The sequence below is a fragment of the Podarcis vaucheri genome, assembly GCF_965113315.1.
Source record: "Podarcis vaucheri genome assembly, chromosome: 16".
Classification (NCBI taxonomy): Eukaryota; Metazoa; Chordata; class Lepidosauria; order Squamata; family Lacertidae; genus Podarcis; species Podarcis vaucheri.
Genome location: NC_138754.1, coordinates 29648034 through 29664968, shown reverse-complemented (window position 1 = coordinate 29664968; position 16935 = coordinate 29648034). Strand labels below are relative to the sequence as shown.

The 16935-nt window shown below is 43.5% G+C and overlaps 1 protein-coding gene across 5 annotated transcripts in view; it reads left to right on the top strand.

Annotated features, from left to right (window-relative positions):
* The first annotated feature begins 209 nt into the window (after positions 1-209).
* Positions 210-16935, top strand: part of LOC309520968 (clathrin heavy chain 1) — a 64789-nt gene continuing 48063 nt past the window's right edge. For 2 of the 5 annotated variants that reach the window (XM_082202996.1, XM_082202993.1), the window contains exons 1-2: positions 213-548; positions 12701-12908. In XM_082202996.1, the coding sequence (XP_082059122.1) occupies positions 291-548; positions 12701-12908 (466 nt within the window). In that variant the 5' untranslated portion in view covers positions 213-290. Of the gene's footprint in view, positions 549-12700; positions 12909-16935 lie in introns of all 5 variants that reach the window. The other 3 variants (XM_082202997.1, XM_082202995.1, XM_082202994.1) reach the window with 3 other exon arrangements.

Sequence of the window (16935 nt, the reverse complement as noted above, 5' to 3'; positions counted from 1 at the left end):
TGCGCTCGGAGAAGACCCCCCTGCCGTCGCGCCGCCTTCGCTCCTATCTATTTTCGATTCTTATTTTCGTTGGCCTGAGGGGCGGAGGGATTTCCCGAACGGGGTGATAGGGTCCGGGAGCCTGAGACAAGAAAAGGGAGCCGGGGGTGATGGAGCAGCGGCGTTCGGAACGGGGGTGAGGGAAGAGGAGGAGGGGGGGCGGTGAGCGGCGCGCCTGCGCAGTCCGCGCCCTCGCCTGCCTGCCTTCGCGGAGCAGCCAAACCCCCACCTCCCCTTGCGCGCGCGTGTATATGTGTGTGTGTGTGGGGCGCAGGCAGCGGCTCCCTTCTCTGCCGCCGGACCCACAGCGTGCCCCCTCCCACATCCCCTCCCCTTTCCTTTCCTTTCCTTTTTTAATAATTGAAACCTCAGGAGCTTTCCTGCGCTTCTCTCTCTCTCTTTATTTTTGGGAGTCCCCCCCCCTTTCTTCCTCTCTGAGAGGGCTGTCCCCCCCCAAACCCCCCACAATGGCTCAGATACTCCCCATAAGATTCCAGGAGCACTTTCAGGTGAGCAACTATTTGGGGGGGGTGAGGGGAAAGGGATTCCCCCCCATCTTCCTCCCCCCTCCCCACTCATTTCAGCCTTGAGGGGATGGGGAATGGAGGGGAAAGGGTGGGTGGGTGGGTGGCTTGCGGCCTAGTGTGGCGGTGGGCTTCCCCCCCCACCTGGGGGAGGGGTTTGAATGGGGTTGAGGGGCGGGAAGACTCCTTGGGAAAGGGCGAGGGGTTCCCTTCTAGGGGGTGGGATGGGGTGGGGGAAGAGGGCCAGAGAGGAGGAATTGTGGGGCAGGCAGGCATCTCTCGGTTGGGGTGGGTGGGTGGGGGGCTCTCTTTCGTTTTTATAAGCCTTTATTGTTTGATAACCTTTTATTGCTTCCTTTTTATAACCCTTTATTCATTCCTCCTTCAGGCAGGATGGCGCAAAGCCTTCCCTGGCTTTTAATTTGTCGCTTGGGGAATGGTGGTGGGGAACATATATTTATATATATAGATAGATAGAAGACAGACAGACACATATATACACGCACATGCATATTGTAAAATCAGAGTCGTGCTCTTCATTTCAATTATTTTGCCCTTATTGCACCTGATTCAGGCTTGGTGATGTTTCCTAGTTTTTGATGGCAGCCTTTTGCGGGTATTTGTGCAGAGTCACTGGCTGCCTGAATGACTGACTCCCCTCCTCCTCCCCCTCTCTCTTTTTTTGGTGTGTATGGAGAGGGAGGCTCCGAGTTGCTTGTCTGCATTACTACACCATAAGGGATATTTGTGGGGAAGGGAGTGCAGAGAAGGACATCTTCACATTAGAGCATGGAAAACGGGCCGCACCTGCGTCCCTGCATTTCTGGTGGTTTTTTTCCGGCCGATCCATCGGTTGTGGGGTGGTGGCCGCGGCTTGTGTTTGGGAACCTCTGAGCCCTGCAAATGGATCTGCAAGATGGGGAAGGATTGAGCAAATAGATTGCATCTTGTTCCCGAGAACGGCAGGGCTCTGAAAATCTGTTCCCTTCTACAGTACTTCTGTCTCTTCTAGAAGCATTCCTGATGCCACTTTAAAAACAAGAACACAACGCTACTCACTTGGAGGATAGGCTGCTTTAAGGAAATTGATCCCAGTCTCAAATAGTGAGGCAAAGACTGCAGATAGTTACGTGAAAGAACTGCTATTTGGGGTGGGGAGAGGAGAGAGAGATTGCTCTGAATCAAGTGTTTCTTAAGTGTTTGCTTAAGAAAAGGCAGTTTATGGCAGGAATTAAAGGAATTCTCTAAATGAATGAGAGAACAGGAAGTGGACTTGGCAAATGCTCCCTCCTTTACCCCTCCCTTCCCCTCTTAGGACAGAGGCATCCATTTCAAAATGTGAACTGCCTGGTGACACCATGCCTTTTGTTAGTGTTTAGTACTGTGTGCTGAATTTCACATTTCTCATTTAGTGTTGTTTAAACATCTTAGGTTTCCCCTAGTGAGTGGTATGAGCTAAGTGCTTCATAGTTCCCAGGCACACAAGATGTAGTTGTATTACGCACTTGGTCCTATAGACGTTTCTCCATATAGCTGAGTAACAGCAACAAAATACCGTAAAAATGAAATTGGGGTGTGGGGAGAAAGCTTAATGACTAAGGGCTTATTAGCTGGGTGCGTGTTGACTTGGAAGTAAGTTCCACTGTGTTCAGTGAGACATATGCCTAGGATTGCAGACTTAAAATTCTCCCAACATTTGTACTCCACATGAGTTAAGTCTCATATTTGGATTCACAGGAAGTATTAGTTGCACATAAGTATCACATTTCTATTCAGCTTGACTTTCCAGTAGATTCCTTAACACTGCAAATCACTTCGATTCTATGGCTATCTTCAAACTTTCTTAAAAAATTCTTCTGATTTATTTCAATCACTGTTCTTCAGCTAATTGCCTTCCAGATTCCTTTTTCAGTTGATTTCGCATTCTGCATAATTTATTCGGTTTCATTAGCCGCTGGGCTTTCTGGTCCTTCAGCTTCTCAATATTTATTTCAGTTATGTCCCTCTGTTCCTCCAAAGAGTTCCAGATGGTGTACATAGCCCCTTCCCCCTCTCCATTTTATTATCACAGCAAGCCTGTGAGGTGGTTAGACTGAGAGATGGTGGCTGCCACAAGGTCACCCAGTGAAGTACATGGCTGAGTAGGGATTTATATTTGTGTACCCCCAGTCCTAACCTGACTCAACCACTAAATTGTACTAGCCAGGACCTGTGCAATGTTTTAACTTATCTGAACTTGCACAAGCCATAACACCAGCTTGGTCAGTGAGTGATGGAAACATCACTGCCATAAGTACAATAAAGGATAAACTGAACTTCAGTTTTGAACATGAGTGACTGCACTAAATACTGATATGGTCACTGCTGTAACAAGACAGTGTTACGCTGGCATTCCATATATAAAGGGAAAAGGTTCAGACTCGAAATGCTGGATTTCTGTATATTAACCAGACACAAGCTGCAGGTATAGTTTTAGAAGGGACAGTACTGACAGATTGGTGTGTATGGTGTGAGCATCTCTCAGTATCTTTCTTTCTTTGTGGGGTAAATAACATAAACACTTTTCTGAATGGGTACTCTGGGTGTTCTGTTGTCCCACACAACTTCCTGGGAGACTTTCAGATCGTCTACAAAGTTTTGGGAGGGGGGTAAGCAGACCAATTTATTATCATGTAGGCTTGGTATTTAACCTTTTACTTGTGTTTCAACAGAAAATGAGATAACTCTTTTAAAATTACATTTTAAAACTGTATTTTAACTGGAAGATAATATAGTTACAAGCACTCTTAAAATAGACACCAGAATCCCTCAAGGTGGTTGTTGTATTGTTGGACAACTTGGTGCAATATGTAGAGTGAATTATATCAATCTGTGGGGCGTTTGCCTACCTTCTTGAGTTGTAATTCCACAGATCCTTATTGCTTAGCCCAGGGATGGGGAACATGTGGCCCTCCAGATCTTATTGGACTAAAACTCCCATCATTCCTGACCACTGGCCAAGCTGGCTAAGGGCTGATGGGAACTATGAGTTCTGGAGGGTCACAGGCTGACCATCTCTGGCTTAGAGATGCCATTGCCAATCATAATATTAAAAGGTGCTATACAGTATTTTCATATGTAATCATAAGCCATTGCAATATCCAATACATTTTACTGTAACCTGAATTACAAAAAAATCCCTACTCACTTACTGTTTAACTCAACACTTCAATAACAGAGTTGACAGTTCCCTACTATCTGACATTCTTCATCTCTCTTCACTATTGAAATCTTGCTGGCGATCATATGGGATTTTGCCCATTTAATAAACAAAACAGCAGATAGAATGATAGCCAAGTCAAATATGATCTGGTTTGTCAGCAAAAAGGCCAGTAAGTCCTCTCCCAGTCGAGCCTCTTTCCCACACTCAGTGACTTTGCCTGTCCAGGGCAATTATATAGGCTGTACTGTTAAAGGGGTGTCACTTTGAACTGCCCTAATGTAACCGAATAGTTTGTCTTATGCAATCTTGCCAGGAAAATTACTCTTGCACACTTTGGATAGTTAAGTTTGGTTCTGTATGGTAGAAGAAAACTCTTGATACTCAGCTTTAGGTTGAAAGGAGATAGTCTTTATATATTAATCTCTGCCAATAACTCATAAACCTAAATCCATGATACACTGCCTTATCAGGCCCCAAACTATATATGTTTGTTTTCCTGGCTACCTTTGATATTCTGGCTGCTTTGTGGCTGCCCATTTATTCTGGATAACATAATCCAGTCCTGCTATTTACTAAAGATGCCAACTTCAATAGATTAGCTTTGTCTCTTAACAGAAAGGATGACATACCATATGGTACTCAGTTATTGATTTTGAATGGATCCAATCTTCTTCAGATCCATATTACCCCAAAGCTGTGCTCTGTTGAGCAGCTGACCCACAACTTTTGCCTGAAAAAACATTTTTGAAGTGTATGTGGAGTTGATTGAGTTGGAATTCTGCCCTGGAAGTATTTGCATTTTTGTTTCTAGATCATGGTGTAAGAGGAAAATCAAAGTACAGGCAACTCCTCACTTGGGCACAATCTATTTGAATGTGACTGCCCATGTGTGTGGGAACACAAGGCTTGTAAGGAGACCCTCCCCGGAGCCTGAAGAGGACAGAGAAGAGAGAGGGGCTTTGTTTTGGATGCTCGGCCTACCTGCCTAACAGCTGATAGGTGGGAAAGTGCCTGCTGCTGCTGCTGCTGCTGCACTACCCTGTATGTCAGCTGCTAGGTGGGAAGGCTGAACAGCCTCAACAAAGCCCCGCTGTGCCTCCGGCTTGCGAGGAGACCATCCCCAGAGCCCAAAGAGGGCCACCTTGTGAGCCACAAGGACCCTCCAGGGTGTTCCCCACTTGCACACATTTTGCTTATGTGCAAGGAGCCCCTGATTGTAACCTCCGCGTAAGTGGGGAGTCACCTGTAATGACTATGCTGCTCTTCAATGACTGAAATCAAGTTCCAATTCATTCAAAGGATGTAGCATAGGCATGGAGAAAGCTATGAATGCCATGGTACTTTAGTTCGGTTGTGTTGATTTTTGGAGAGTCATGGAGGAGCTAAACCTCTTCAGAAATTAAATGGAAACACGGAAGAATATCCTGTTTGTCTGATTAAAATAGTTTGTGATGTTTAATTATTACTTTTGTGAAAGCTTGGCATAAGTAACAACTGCATTCCAGCATCTACTAGCATTCCTTGAATTTCTGATGTTTAGATCAGGTAGCCTACCTGTGAGATGAGTTGTCTAAGATATTCCTGAGACAACATGCAAGGTTATGGTCTTAAGGCAAGAACCTTGGTGCAAAGCACTGAAAGCATTTCAAGTCTGCCAGCATCTTATGACAAAAACGCCATGAGCACACCTACACATTCTTCTAGATGAGTAGCTGGCAAATCATTATCTGAATATAGAACCCCTCACTGACAGAATAATTTCCTAAGGAGAATGCAGTCGTGCTGAAAGTTCAAGGAGCAGCACCAAGGCTTCGAAACTGACTTCATCGATTCTCTTCATCAGTTCCATCCAGTTCTGCAGGAACAAATAGCTAGGAAATAGTTTTGATTTACCAGTTTTCTGGCAATATTTTCTCACTAATGGTTGTGTTGTAGCAAACCACTTACTTTGCATGGGCTTTGTTAGTAGGTAACAGCCAGTGTCAGAAACTGAGATATGAAAGCTTGGCGCTAAATGGCACTTTAGACATAGGTTATGGGCGCAACAATAGAATGTCTAGGCGTGCTTTTTTTAATATAACGAAAATAAAAAGCTGAAAATGAACTGCAGCTAAACTGTTCATTTTTCACATGGTCTAGTCCTTCCCCTTCCCAGCCCCTAATATTCTTAAGAGAGTCTCTTCTCCAGTCTACAGAGAGTAGCTGGAAGTGAGGAGGCAGAAAAAGGTCCTCCTTTTCTTCTACTCTGCAGTTTTAATGTGAAATCTTAGGCACAGTACTGCACCAAGAGCTCAGAAACTGCTTGTGCTAATGAAATTCCCTGTTGCAAAACAACAACAACAATTAATAATAATATTTATTTATTTATTATTTATACCCTGCCCATGTGGCTGGGTTTCCCCAGCCACCCTGGGTGGCTTCCTTTGACATCTGGTAGGATGGCATTCCACAGGGCGGGCGCCACTACTGAGAAGGCCCTTTGCCTGGTTCCCTGTATCTTGGCTTCTCACAGTGAGGGAACCGCCAGAAGGCCCTCAGCTCTAGACCTCAGTTTCCAGGCAGAATGATGAGGGTGGAGACCTGGAACATTGCGCCTAGGATGCGCCTAGAACATTAGGAGTTTCGAGCACTGGTAACAGCTAAGCCATTAACCATGGCTTACTGAACTATCCTGTGAATACAGCCTAAGTGGCCCTGCTTTGCTCCAACCTTACTTGAATGGGGAAGAAAACTACAAATGGCAGGCTTAGCATTACATCTGAACCCATGCTTGTGGTTTGTTTTGCCCAGGCAAGCCACATCTGGGAAGTGACCAAGAAACCATTGCTTCCTGCTTGTGGTTTGCTTAGGCATAACAAATCAGGGTTTTAACTTAGTGCTTATGGTATGTATCCCCACTCAAGACGAGAAGTGTGAAGCAACAGTACTCAGGCTGCATGCACACGATAGTTAATTCTTTGAAGCTGCACATGGAGACAGCCAGTGTGACCCCAAAGTACATGTTTACTTGCATTCCTATATTGGAGTATTTGCTGCCTGCCTATCATAATTGCACATGATTCCCACTGGAAATTGGGTACGTGAATAATATAGGCAGGGATAATATCTGCTTGTATAGAATCTTTTCTTCTGTATTGGGGTGGGTGGTATTCCTTTTCCTACATATGAACGTTAAATGCAATTAAAAAATAGCAGCCAACACCTTGACTAAAGAAGCTCCACATGTACTGCTGTAAATGTAATGTGGCCTCTTCTCCCCCCCCCTCAGCCCCCCCCCAGTTGTATATCCTGCTGTATTTGGAGAGCTCACCTTGCTGCAGTGTATCTAAAACATAATCTCAAGGAGACTTTGATTCTGTGTTCTTCCTTCCCTAAGCTTCACTCAGGCTTCTTCACATTTACTCAGAAAATAAAAGTGCAGTGCTTCTCCTGAAGATGCTCACTCCTTCACTTCGAAGGCTCTGCAAGAGTACAGAGTTGGTTGTGAAGACCACTTCTCTGCTACACAATAGTAAAAGGGATGGTCTTAATTTAGACAGTTTGGCCTTCAAGGCTTGGTGTGTAGGGGAGAATTCTATCCTGATCTTCTAACCATGGCTAAAATGTGCTTGCAAAGTATGGTTTGGGCTGCTTCTGATTTTGTGTTACATGTGCTGGAGTTCTTGCTAATTGTTGAATAGTCAGAAACTGAAGAGGGAGGTGTGGGAGATGACTAGATATGTCTGGCTGTGGTAGCAGGCATAGAGGCTTGAAGAATAGTTGTTCATTCCATCCCCCAGCACAATGACTGATCAGACTTGGCTTTGTCTTTGAATAAACTTGAAGCCTTGGAAGCCCTTCAGAGGGAATGACCTTTGTTTGGGGGCAGCTTGACAGGCCCTTTTGAGAGTTAAGTTGTTCCATCACTACCACCCCAAGCAATTGCAAGGGAAAGGCTGTTCAGGCTGTAATAACTAAGGTAAAGGTAAAGGTACCCCTGCCCGAATGGGCCAGTCTTGACAGACTCTGGGGTTTGTGCGCCCATCTCACTCAAGAGGCCGGGGGCCAGCGCTGTCCGGAGACACTTCCGGGTCACGTGGCCAGCGTGACAAAGCTGCATCTGGCGAGCCAGCGCAGCACACGGAACGCCGTTTACCTTCCCGCTGGTAAGCGGTACCTATTTATCTACTTGCACCCAGGGGTGCTTTCGAACTGCTAGGTTGGCAGGCGCTGGGACCGAGCAGCGGGAGCGCACCCCGCCGCGGGGATTCGAACCGCCGACCTTTCGATCGGCAAGCCCTAGGCGCTGAGGCTTTTACCCACAGCGCCACCCGCGTTTTAGAGATGCTCTAAAAGGTTGGGTAATTTCTTCACTGGGATCAGGCAATATGTCACAGAATAGTGGCACACTTTTCACCTCTCCACAACTCTTCATCATGCAAGGTGTTAGACAAAATAGGGGTGGAGAAAATAAAGAAGCTGTAGTAGAAAAAATGAAGCTGGATGTTGCCGCTTTAAGACCGGGTTTTAGAAGCTGTTTACATTTTTCAGTTACTTCAGTTGTGGAACACTGTACATTGCTGTGGAATACCTTGGGCAAAAAGGTTCATGGCTGAATTGGAAAAAGAAAAGTGTGTATAATGGAGAAGTGTCCAAATATTTACAGGTCTGTGAAAAGAATAACTATTGCGGTAATTGCTCTCTTTGCAGTTTCCCCTGGGGATTACTTGGCCTTTTATCTATCTTTGTCAGCTAGTAGAATATTGGTAGTTTCAGAGCTGGTCTGACTACAGAAAAACTTCATTTAATAGGAACACCGAGGGGCGGATATAAAGTGACCTGCCCAGAACATTGAGCCAGATTAAAGGCCCCCTTAGGGTCTTCAGATTTCCACCTTTCTGAAAATAGTTTATATAGATACCTTCCCATGCTTCTGCCATTGCTACTGAAGAATCCAAGACTCTTCTTGTTTGTGAATGTGGAACACAGACCCTGCAGGATACGATTGTCTCTGCATGGGAATTGTCACCTCTGGTCAGCCCAATTAGGGCTATACAAGATTGAATGATCTCTGCAGGACTATATGAGATTGAATAATCTCTGCAGATTTAAAGATGGTACGGCAAGTATACTGATGTATTTGTGGGCAGGACTTGAAAATTTCGTGAAAGCTGTACCAGATAAACCAGAAGGGACTGTTTTGAAAGCAGCCCTTATTTCATACAAAGGTGTGATCAAACTTTTAGTTATGGAATTACTTCTCTTTTGGGTGGGGGTGTGTGTAGGTGGTATGCAGAAGGAAACACACTTTAAATTATAGAAGGGGTAATACAACATTTCTATTAGCTGCTATTTTTATGCCTATTACAAACCGTTTCCAGGCATGTCTCATGAGAACAGCATGTAAGTGCAGTAAAAACTGCCTGTTGATGTAAGAATGGAATGTTGCCATAACTGGATGGCAAATAAATATGGCAAGGGGTAACCTCTTCTTGCTTATTTGGTGTTCCATGATAAAACTTGGAAATATGTTTGTCTCTCTCAGTAAACAGTTTGCTTATGTGCTGTATATACACTGTGCTCAAAGCTGCTGACAGAAAGCAGACAAATACAACGAGCACAGTATTTTAGATACTGTTTTTAGGCCACCTTTCATTCCATAGAATCCATGGGCAGTGTATACAAGATACAAAAACAATGCAACATTAAAACATGAACATTGCAAACAGGACACTAAATTCAGCAGCAGTCATAAAATAAAAGTGAAGCTTTAGATGTAACTCAGATGCCTGGGTAAAAACAGAAATGCGTCTTTAACTCATGCTGGAGAATTGGCAAAGAGGGAGGCAGCCGCATTTCAAACAGTAGGTAGTTTCACAAGCAGGTGCCACCACAGAGAAGGCCTTCTCCTGTGTCGCTACACAATGGACCTCACCCTGAGAAGAGACAACTCATCAGATATCAATGCTTAAGTTAGCAGATATGGGAAGAGACATTCCTTCATGTATTTGGTCCCAAGTCTTGTCAGGAGTCAGCTTCAGTTCACTGGCTCTCATCTAACACCTGTACAGCTTCTCCTGATATTAAGATCATGTTGGGTGTTGGCAGCATATTGATGAACTTATTCTTCAAATCCCTGAATGACTTCACCTGGTGGCTTTGTACAGATACTAAACAGCATGGGGGACAAGAGGTAACACTCTGGATTCCACAGCATAAAAACCATGGAGTTGAACATCAGTTTCACAATGCTACTCTCTGGTTGCAGTCCTACAGAGGGGGTCAAGTCTCTGAACCCACAGCTGCCTCAGGAGGATACAGTGGTCAGTGGTTTCAAACGTCACAAAGAGATCCAGGAGAATCAACAAAGGTTGCACTCCTCCCATCTGTCTCCCAGAACACTTCATGAATTGGGGTGATCAAGGTGCCAAACCCAGATTAAAGTGAGCCTAGATATTCCATTTTTTCTACCGCCCCTCCCACAGAGAGGCATCTTCCCCACCCCCAGGCTCACAATAGCCATATTAAACATTAGAAAAGCGACAATATGATATGGACAATTGAAACATTAAAAATTAAATTCAGAAATTCGTATTAAGAGGTCTAAGGGTAAGATGTATATCCCAGATTGCAGCAAAAGAAAAAGATAAAACAGACAAAATTGAATGAATGAGCCTCCAACCCTAACAAACTGATGGATCTTCGTAATTTTTTTCTGGGACAATTGTACCAAGGAATGTAATTGAACATTTATTGTATAAAAAAATTAATGTGAATATGACAAGCTAAATTTAAGAACTTGCAAGCCCAGTCCTTCCTTATCCTACCTTCTCAGCGGGATGTTGGAGAAACTTTTAAAAATTGATTAATACAGCACCTCTAATATGCTGCAACTTGCATACCTTCCAGCTATTACTTCCTCTCATTTTTAATGCATGTTTTGCTACATAATTTTAGAAAGAAATAATCATATTCAAAGGCGTAGTGGGTCCTTCTGTTGCTTTTTGTTGGACTTCTGTGTTGATGGTTCCTGGTTCACAGTTAACTGTAATCGGTTTACTGCTGTTAAAAAGCTAAATATCTCAAGTAGACAATCTTCAGTAGAAGCTTTTGAGTCTTGTGCTACTGTCAAACGTACAATGTCGCTGGCTGGTTCCCCACAGCAAAATGCTTGAAAATGGTTGTCTTTATTGGGGGAAGGATCATAGCTTAGTGGTTGAGCATCTCCTTTGCATGCAGAAGGTCCCAGATTCAAACATCTCCAGGTAGGGCTGGGAAAGACTCGCTGCCTGAAGCCCCAGAGAGCTGCTGGTGCTCAATATTGGCAGTACTGAGCTAGATGGACCCAGTGGTTTGATTCTGTACTAGCAGGTTCCTGTCTTTCTAGGACAAGCCTACAGAGTTGCTGATAGAAAACTTATAGTAAGGAACTTCCCTCTGTCCCATTCACTGAATGGATTTAAAATGAGGAGTACTGAAGTTCCACACAGGCCACAACGTTCTACTTCCTGTTGGTGCGGATAAACTTGCTTCACTGTATAGACTTGCTATACGCTAAACATGTTGCCATTTATGGCATACAATCCAGCTAATAAACGCTGGAATAATAAATATGGGGAAGATTAGCACAATAGCTTGGGAATGTAACCCTGCAAAAACATTCTTTCAGCAAGAATGTTTGAGATGTGCAAGTTGCTGTGAAATCTGGAATAAAGCAGCTAGATTGAGCGAAACTAGAAATGTTGAACCTTGCTTCAATATTGGGGGAATTGGTACTATGTGATATAGTGTATAACGGAGGGTTTCCATGCCAGAGATGCCAATGGCTCCGAGTCAACATATGTTAACAAACTGCTCTGGTAACTAGGAATCTATTTCCAGAGAGGTGGGTGTGTTGACGCTGTGTTGAAGCAAAAACAGAATATTGTGGTACCTTAAATAAACAACATGTTAAAAGATTTAACAAATGAATTGTGTCATCATCTTTCATGGTCTCGCATCCACTTCACCGGCGAAGAGCACGAGAAGAGCTCTGCTGGATCACACCAAAAGCCCATCTAGCCCTCCAACCTGTTCTCACAGTGACCTACCAGTTGCTTATGGGAAGTCCACAACCAGGTCCTTTGTGCATTTGATGAAACGGGTGCCAACCTACAAATATTTATGACCTACTGCATTTGTTCAGTATTGAAGGTGCCACAAGACACTCCTTTGTTCTTGTAGGAATTGATTGGATCTGGTTCTTGGTTTGAAGAGATTGTTGAGTACTATTTCACATGTAATGTAGCCTTCATTACGTATACTCCGGATGGGGATAAGATGGAGATAGTAGCCAGGTTTATGCAACACGCAGTGAGGATTCATGAAAGCTATGCAACACTGACTTAAGTGTTAGATGAAGGCTGTTTGTTGGTTGGGGGGTTGTTGTTGTGTTTTTTGGTGAGTGGTTTTTCTGTATTGAACCCTACTGGAATGCCAATATAGGTTTGAGAATCTGACTACTATTAATTTCACTGGGTGAAAGCTATGCATCCCTCCTACAACTGGTTGTTAAAAATGTAAATAGTCAGTGGGATGGGTTATGAACATGGTGCATAGTGAAGCAGTCCCATGAACATTGCAAATCTTTGCATGGATATACCTGATCTGTATTCACAAATAGCTTATCTGCCCCCACATCTAATGTAATAGAGTAGTTCTTGAAGGTTTAAGTGAGCCACACTGAAGAAACACCAACTCCATGATCACTGTGAGTTGCTTTCTGATCACAAAGATATATGTAAAACCTGTGTAGTCAACTGCTCCTATTACCACTTTCCCCAGAGAGAAGTGTCTGTTCTAGGAATAAACAGTGATGGCATGGTGGCATTTTGCCACATGTGCAGATTTCCCCGCCAAGCAGTCCTTGTCTGTGGTCATGCAAGGTTTTTACCAATACTTTGCTTTTTTTTTACAGCTCCAAAATCTTGGAATTAATCCAGCAAACATTGGATTCAGTACCTTAACAATGGAATCTGATAAATTCATATGTATTCGAGAAAAAGTTGGTGAGCAAGCACAGGTTGTGATCATAGACATGAGCGATCCAACCACTCCTATCAGGCGCCCAATCTCTGCAGAAAGTGCCATCATGAATCCAGCTTCTAAAGTAATTGCTCTGAAAGGTAAGTTTTATTTTCTTTGCATTATCTTGGGAGGATTGTTGTGCAGCAGCACATGTATTGGTTCTACTTTGAACCCGTGTGCAGTATGTTAAGATTTGGTTGCATTTTGGTAACCATTGTATCAGTCAGGGAATGCTGTAAATAATGGGATTGAGTTGTACTAGGAATGAAGTGGCTTGGAAAGTTTGCTTAATGTAGGACTTGTCAAAGCAAAGTATTAGGTTAATATTAAGATGACATTGCTATTGTACAGTAAGCTTTGAATTATTTTTTTCAAGGCTGGGAAAATCAATAGGCACCACTAATTCCAATACCTCTGGGTATCTTTTCCAGCCAAGTACTGCTTTTGCAGGGCAGTATTTTGGGGTGGCAGGGAAGGCAAGCATCTACTAAATAAAGCTTGGATTGTGTTGCATGTTTGGTTTAAAGTCCTAAAACTGAAAGAGTAAAGCTTCTGTTGCAGCTAGTCCTAGAAGCTATGTGATCTTCCAGGTGCTGCCTAATCACCATGTGAAAATATCCATACCCAAGCAGATGCAAAAACTCATTGGTGTCTAATATATAAAATGGTTTCACTTTCACTGACTGTGTACTTTCTTTCCTGCATTCTTGTCTTAAAACAGATGGTGAGTTAACTTTGTACTGACACACTTCATGTTTAATAGTTTTGGAATGGTCTCATCTCATAAAAAGTACTAAATTCTGCAGGAGGCAATTTGGCATGTCACTTGTAGAGATAATTGTAATCTAGATGCTAAAATTTTGAGTTTGGGCAAATGAAACTATTTATCCTCTGAAACCACTTGTGACTTGATGGTAGTAACTGTACCAATAGATGGTTAAACCCAGCCTTAACCACAGTACAGTTAACTGACAAAATCAAGTCGCAATACTTTTATGAGAGACCTTTGCTGGCATGGTGTCTTGTGTGCTAGTCACTTCTTTTATTTTAAATGTGGTACTTGGTCTTAAAAGTCCATGGCAATGCTCGCAGGGGTCCACGATGCTACTCCAAAAATTGGCTTGCGTTGAAAATCTGTGAACAACTCGGAAGTATGTAGGCAGCTGCCACTTAGAATGCCCATGCTCACCAAAACACCTTGTTGGTAGCAAAGGGCTGTGAATGGACAACATGGGACTAATAACCCCACTGTTAACTTTGACATAAGATTCAGTACACACACAGTGCTTTAATTCTAATTGTCTTGGCCCCCTGTGAATCAAGCTCTTGGCCAGAAGAGCTAATATTTTGTGATAGCCCTTGGCATAACTACCTAATACACTATTTTGTTGCTATACCACGTGTGCTAACCCCAGAGATGCAAGTAACTGAACATAACTTAGTGTCTCATCTCCTCCCTCAATCTCCCATCAAGAGCTCTTGCAGCATTACCACGTCACTTCCCACTTTTTTCTTTAAAAGAGTGTTCAGAAATAAAAGTGTTCAGATGAGTGGCCATGACAGCACATAATTATTTAGGCGGAGCAGTAACAGGGTTATAGCTTGCTCAGAAACCTATTACCCCAACAGAAACGTAGACCGACTTGTATTAAAATGTGGAGGAAACGTTGCTTTAGAAAAGCACTTAAATGTTCCCTGCAGATGGGAGTGTGGTGCTGGCAAACCAACTGCGTATTATGTCTTTCCTGAAGCTCAGGTTCCTTGTGTGAACAGTGAACATACATTACCAGTCCCTCAGAAATGTAATGCTTCTCAGAACTGTGATAAGAGTATGGTGCGTGCATACAAATTGCATTTCTGGATTGCATGTGGCACTCCTACAGTGATCAAAGCATTATTGTCCTTGTATGGATGTATCCTGTGTTTGTAATGTACCGTGAGAGCACCAGTGATCTGTGTTGGAACAGAATGGGGGGACGTAGTACTTTTCATAGGGCATTTCCATACACAAAGCATGGGAATGCAAAAAGGCAATTTCATACTCTACTCTTGCAGAGATGTAAAGTGTTCATAAAGCCTCTCCCCCTTCTCCCAAATTTGTCACCTGAGTAGATGTCTGGCTTTCAGTTAAGATAAGCAATGTAATTAAATGGTTCTTTTTATTATTATATATAAAAAAAACCTTGCTGCTTTATACTTAATATTTTTTTGAGGTGAGAATCCATCGTGGGCAAGCTTCTGTAGTGGGATGATGACATATGATCAGTTCTGCTGGAAGAAACTTTACTTGAGAGTGGGGGTGAAATTGTTGCATGTTGCTCTTCCCCTAAATTCTGTTGGAGCATTCCAGTCCTAGCAGCCTACTCGAACATGAGTGTGCTTCTTAGGGCTCTTCCTGCTCTTGGCATGCTCTCTCCATAACGGTTTTGTGCAAAGAAATTGTAGTTGAAAAAGCCACCATTATCACCAAGTGGGAGGATAGAATCTGCTTGCATCTATCTCATGGCCCCTTTTGCCTTGCTGTCTACATCCCCCCCCCCCCCGTACATGTATGTGTAAATAAACTCCACAACTGCGGCGACTTTTTATGCATCTGACTTGGGCTCTTGCCCACCAATGGCTAAGCCATAATCTAGCCTTTAAGGTTCCGCCAATACTTCGGTTTTGCTGCAAGAGACCAGAACTGCTATCCCTTGAAATTTGGTAAACAAAAATCGTACGCGTTCCAATTGCTTGTCAGGAACACACTGCTGAAGAGCGAGTGCTTTACAGTACTTTTTTGTATTTAAATCTGACAGCATTAGTCTTCACTATATTGCTTTATAGTGGGCTGCATTCATAAAGTTGGGAGTTGGCACAGTAGTTCAAACATATCTGTCAAAGAACCCTGTGAGGAAAAATGTCTAAAATTAGGCATAAAATTAGCTTAGGCCAAGAGAACTCCCCCAGCCTCTTTTAGTTGCGTTGAAAAAACACACACTCAACCCCCCCCCCAGTCAAGGTTCAAAGGGTTACCCTGCATGCAGTTGAAATAAAAAGTAGAGGCTGAGGAATGCAATGAGAGTCAAACACAGATGTGAAAAAACAAGATTTTGATTGAGTGCGGTGACTCTTTGGCATGCCTGAGGTAAGTTGTAGGAGGAAATATCATGGGGTTCCTAATGAAACGCATAAACCCCTACTCTGACTACTACTAATTTTTGTCAATCAGGCCCACCTTGTAAATTGTAATTGAGGAGACTCTTGGAGAATAAGGGGAGCTTGGCACCTTGCACTTCAGGCACTAATCTTAAGGGGCTGCAAGCAGCTGCATTTCCTTAGGATCATTTAGAAAAAGCTGCTTCCTCCTGGATCCCTTTTAGTCCGTGTGCAGCGGTCCTGCTCGGCAGCCATGAATTACTTCGGGCAATGGCCCAAGGATATGTTGGCATCCGTCTGTCTCAGGAGACAATGGAGGAGTGCGCCTCTGGGGGTGAGATTAGGCTGTTGGAAGGTTTCAGCACCTGTAGCTGTAGAGACCGATGTAGAAGAGACACGGTTTTGTTGCAGCTAGGGCAGGTGAAGGCGTCCAGCTGCGCTGCTTTACATGTACCATGGCGCGCATGGATAGCTCTCTTTGTCTTTTGCCATCAGAAAGAAATGGTGCCTCACTACTCTTGCCTATTTATTTGCCTTTCCCTTCTGTCTCCTCTTTCTTTTCCTCCTCTTACTCCCCTGCATTGCGTCCCTTTAGCCTCTGGAGGAAAGTAGTAGCTACCAGTCAGTCTTGGTTCTGTATGGGAATCGTTACTCTTTGCTGATCTCAATAACATTCTAGATCTGCAAAGAAATGGCAATTTGGGGAAGGAATTGTGTGTTTGTGTGATATACGCAAATCTCCTTACTCTTGACACAGATGCTTCCAGGTAATATATGAGGAGATGTCCAATTGAGAATTCTCTGCTTGGACTACTGGACACTGATCTGCTCTAGTGCCAGTAGAGTCATACTGCTTGACACCCACCAATAACACTGTGCACCCTGAAAGTTGATTTTTTTAAAAAAGAAAGACCAAGGATCTGGTTAGTAACTTTCAGTGACATTGTACGTTTGCCAGTAACGCAAGACTCAAAAGCTTCTGGAGAT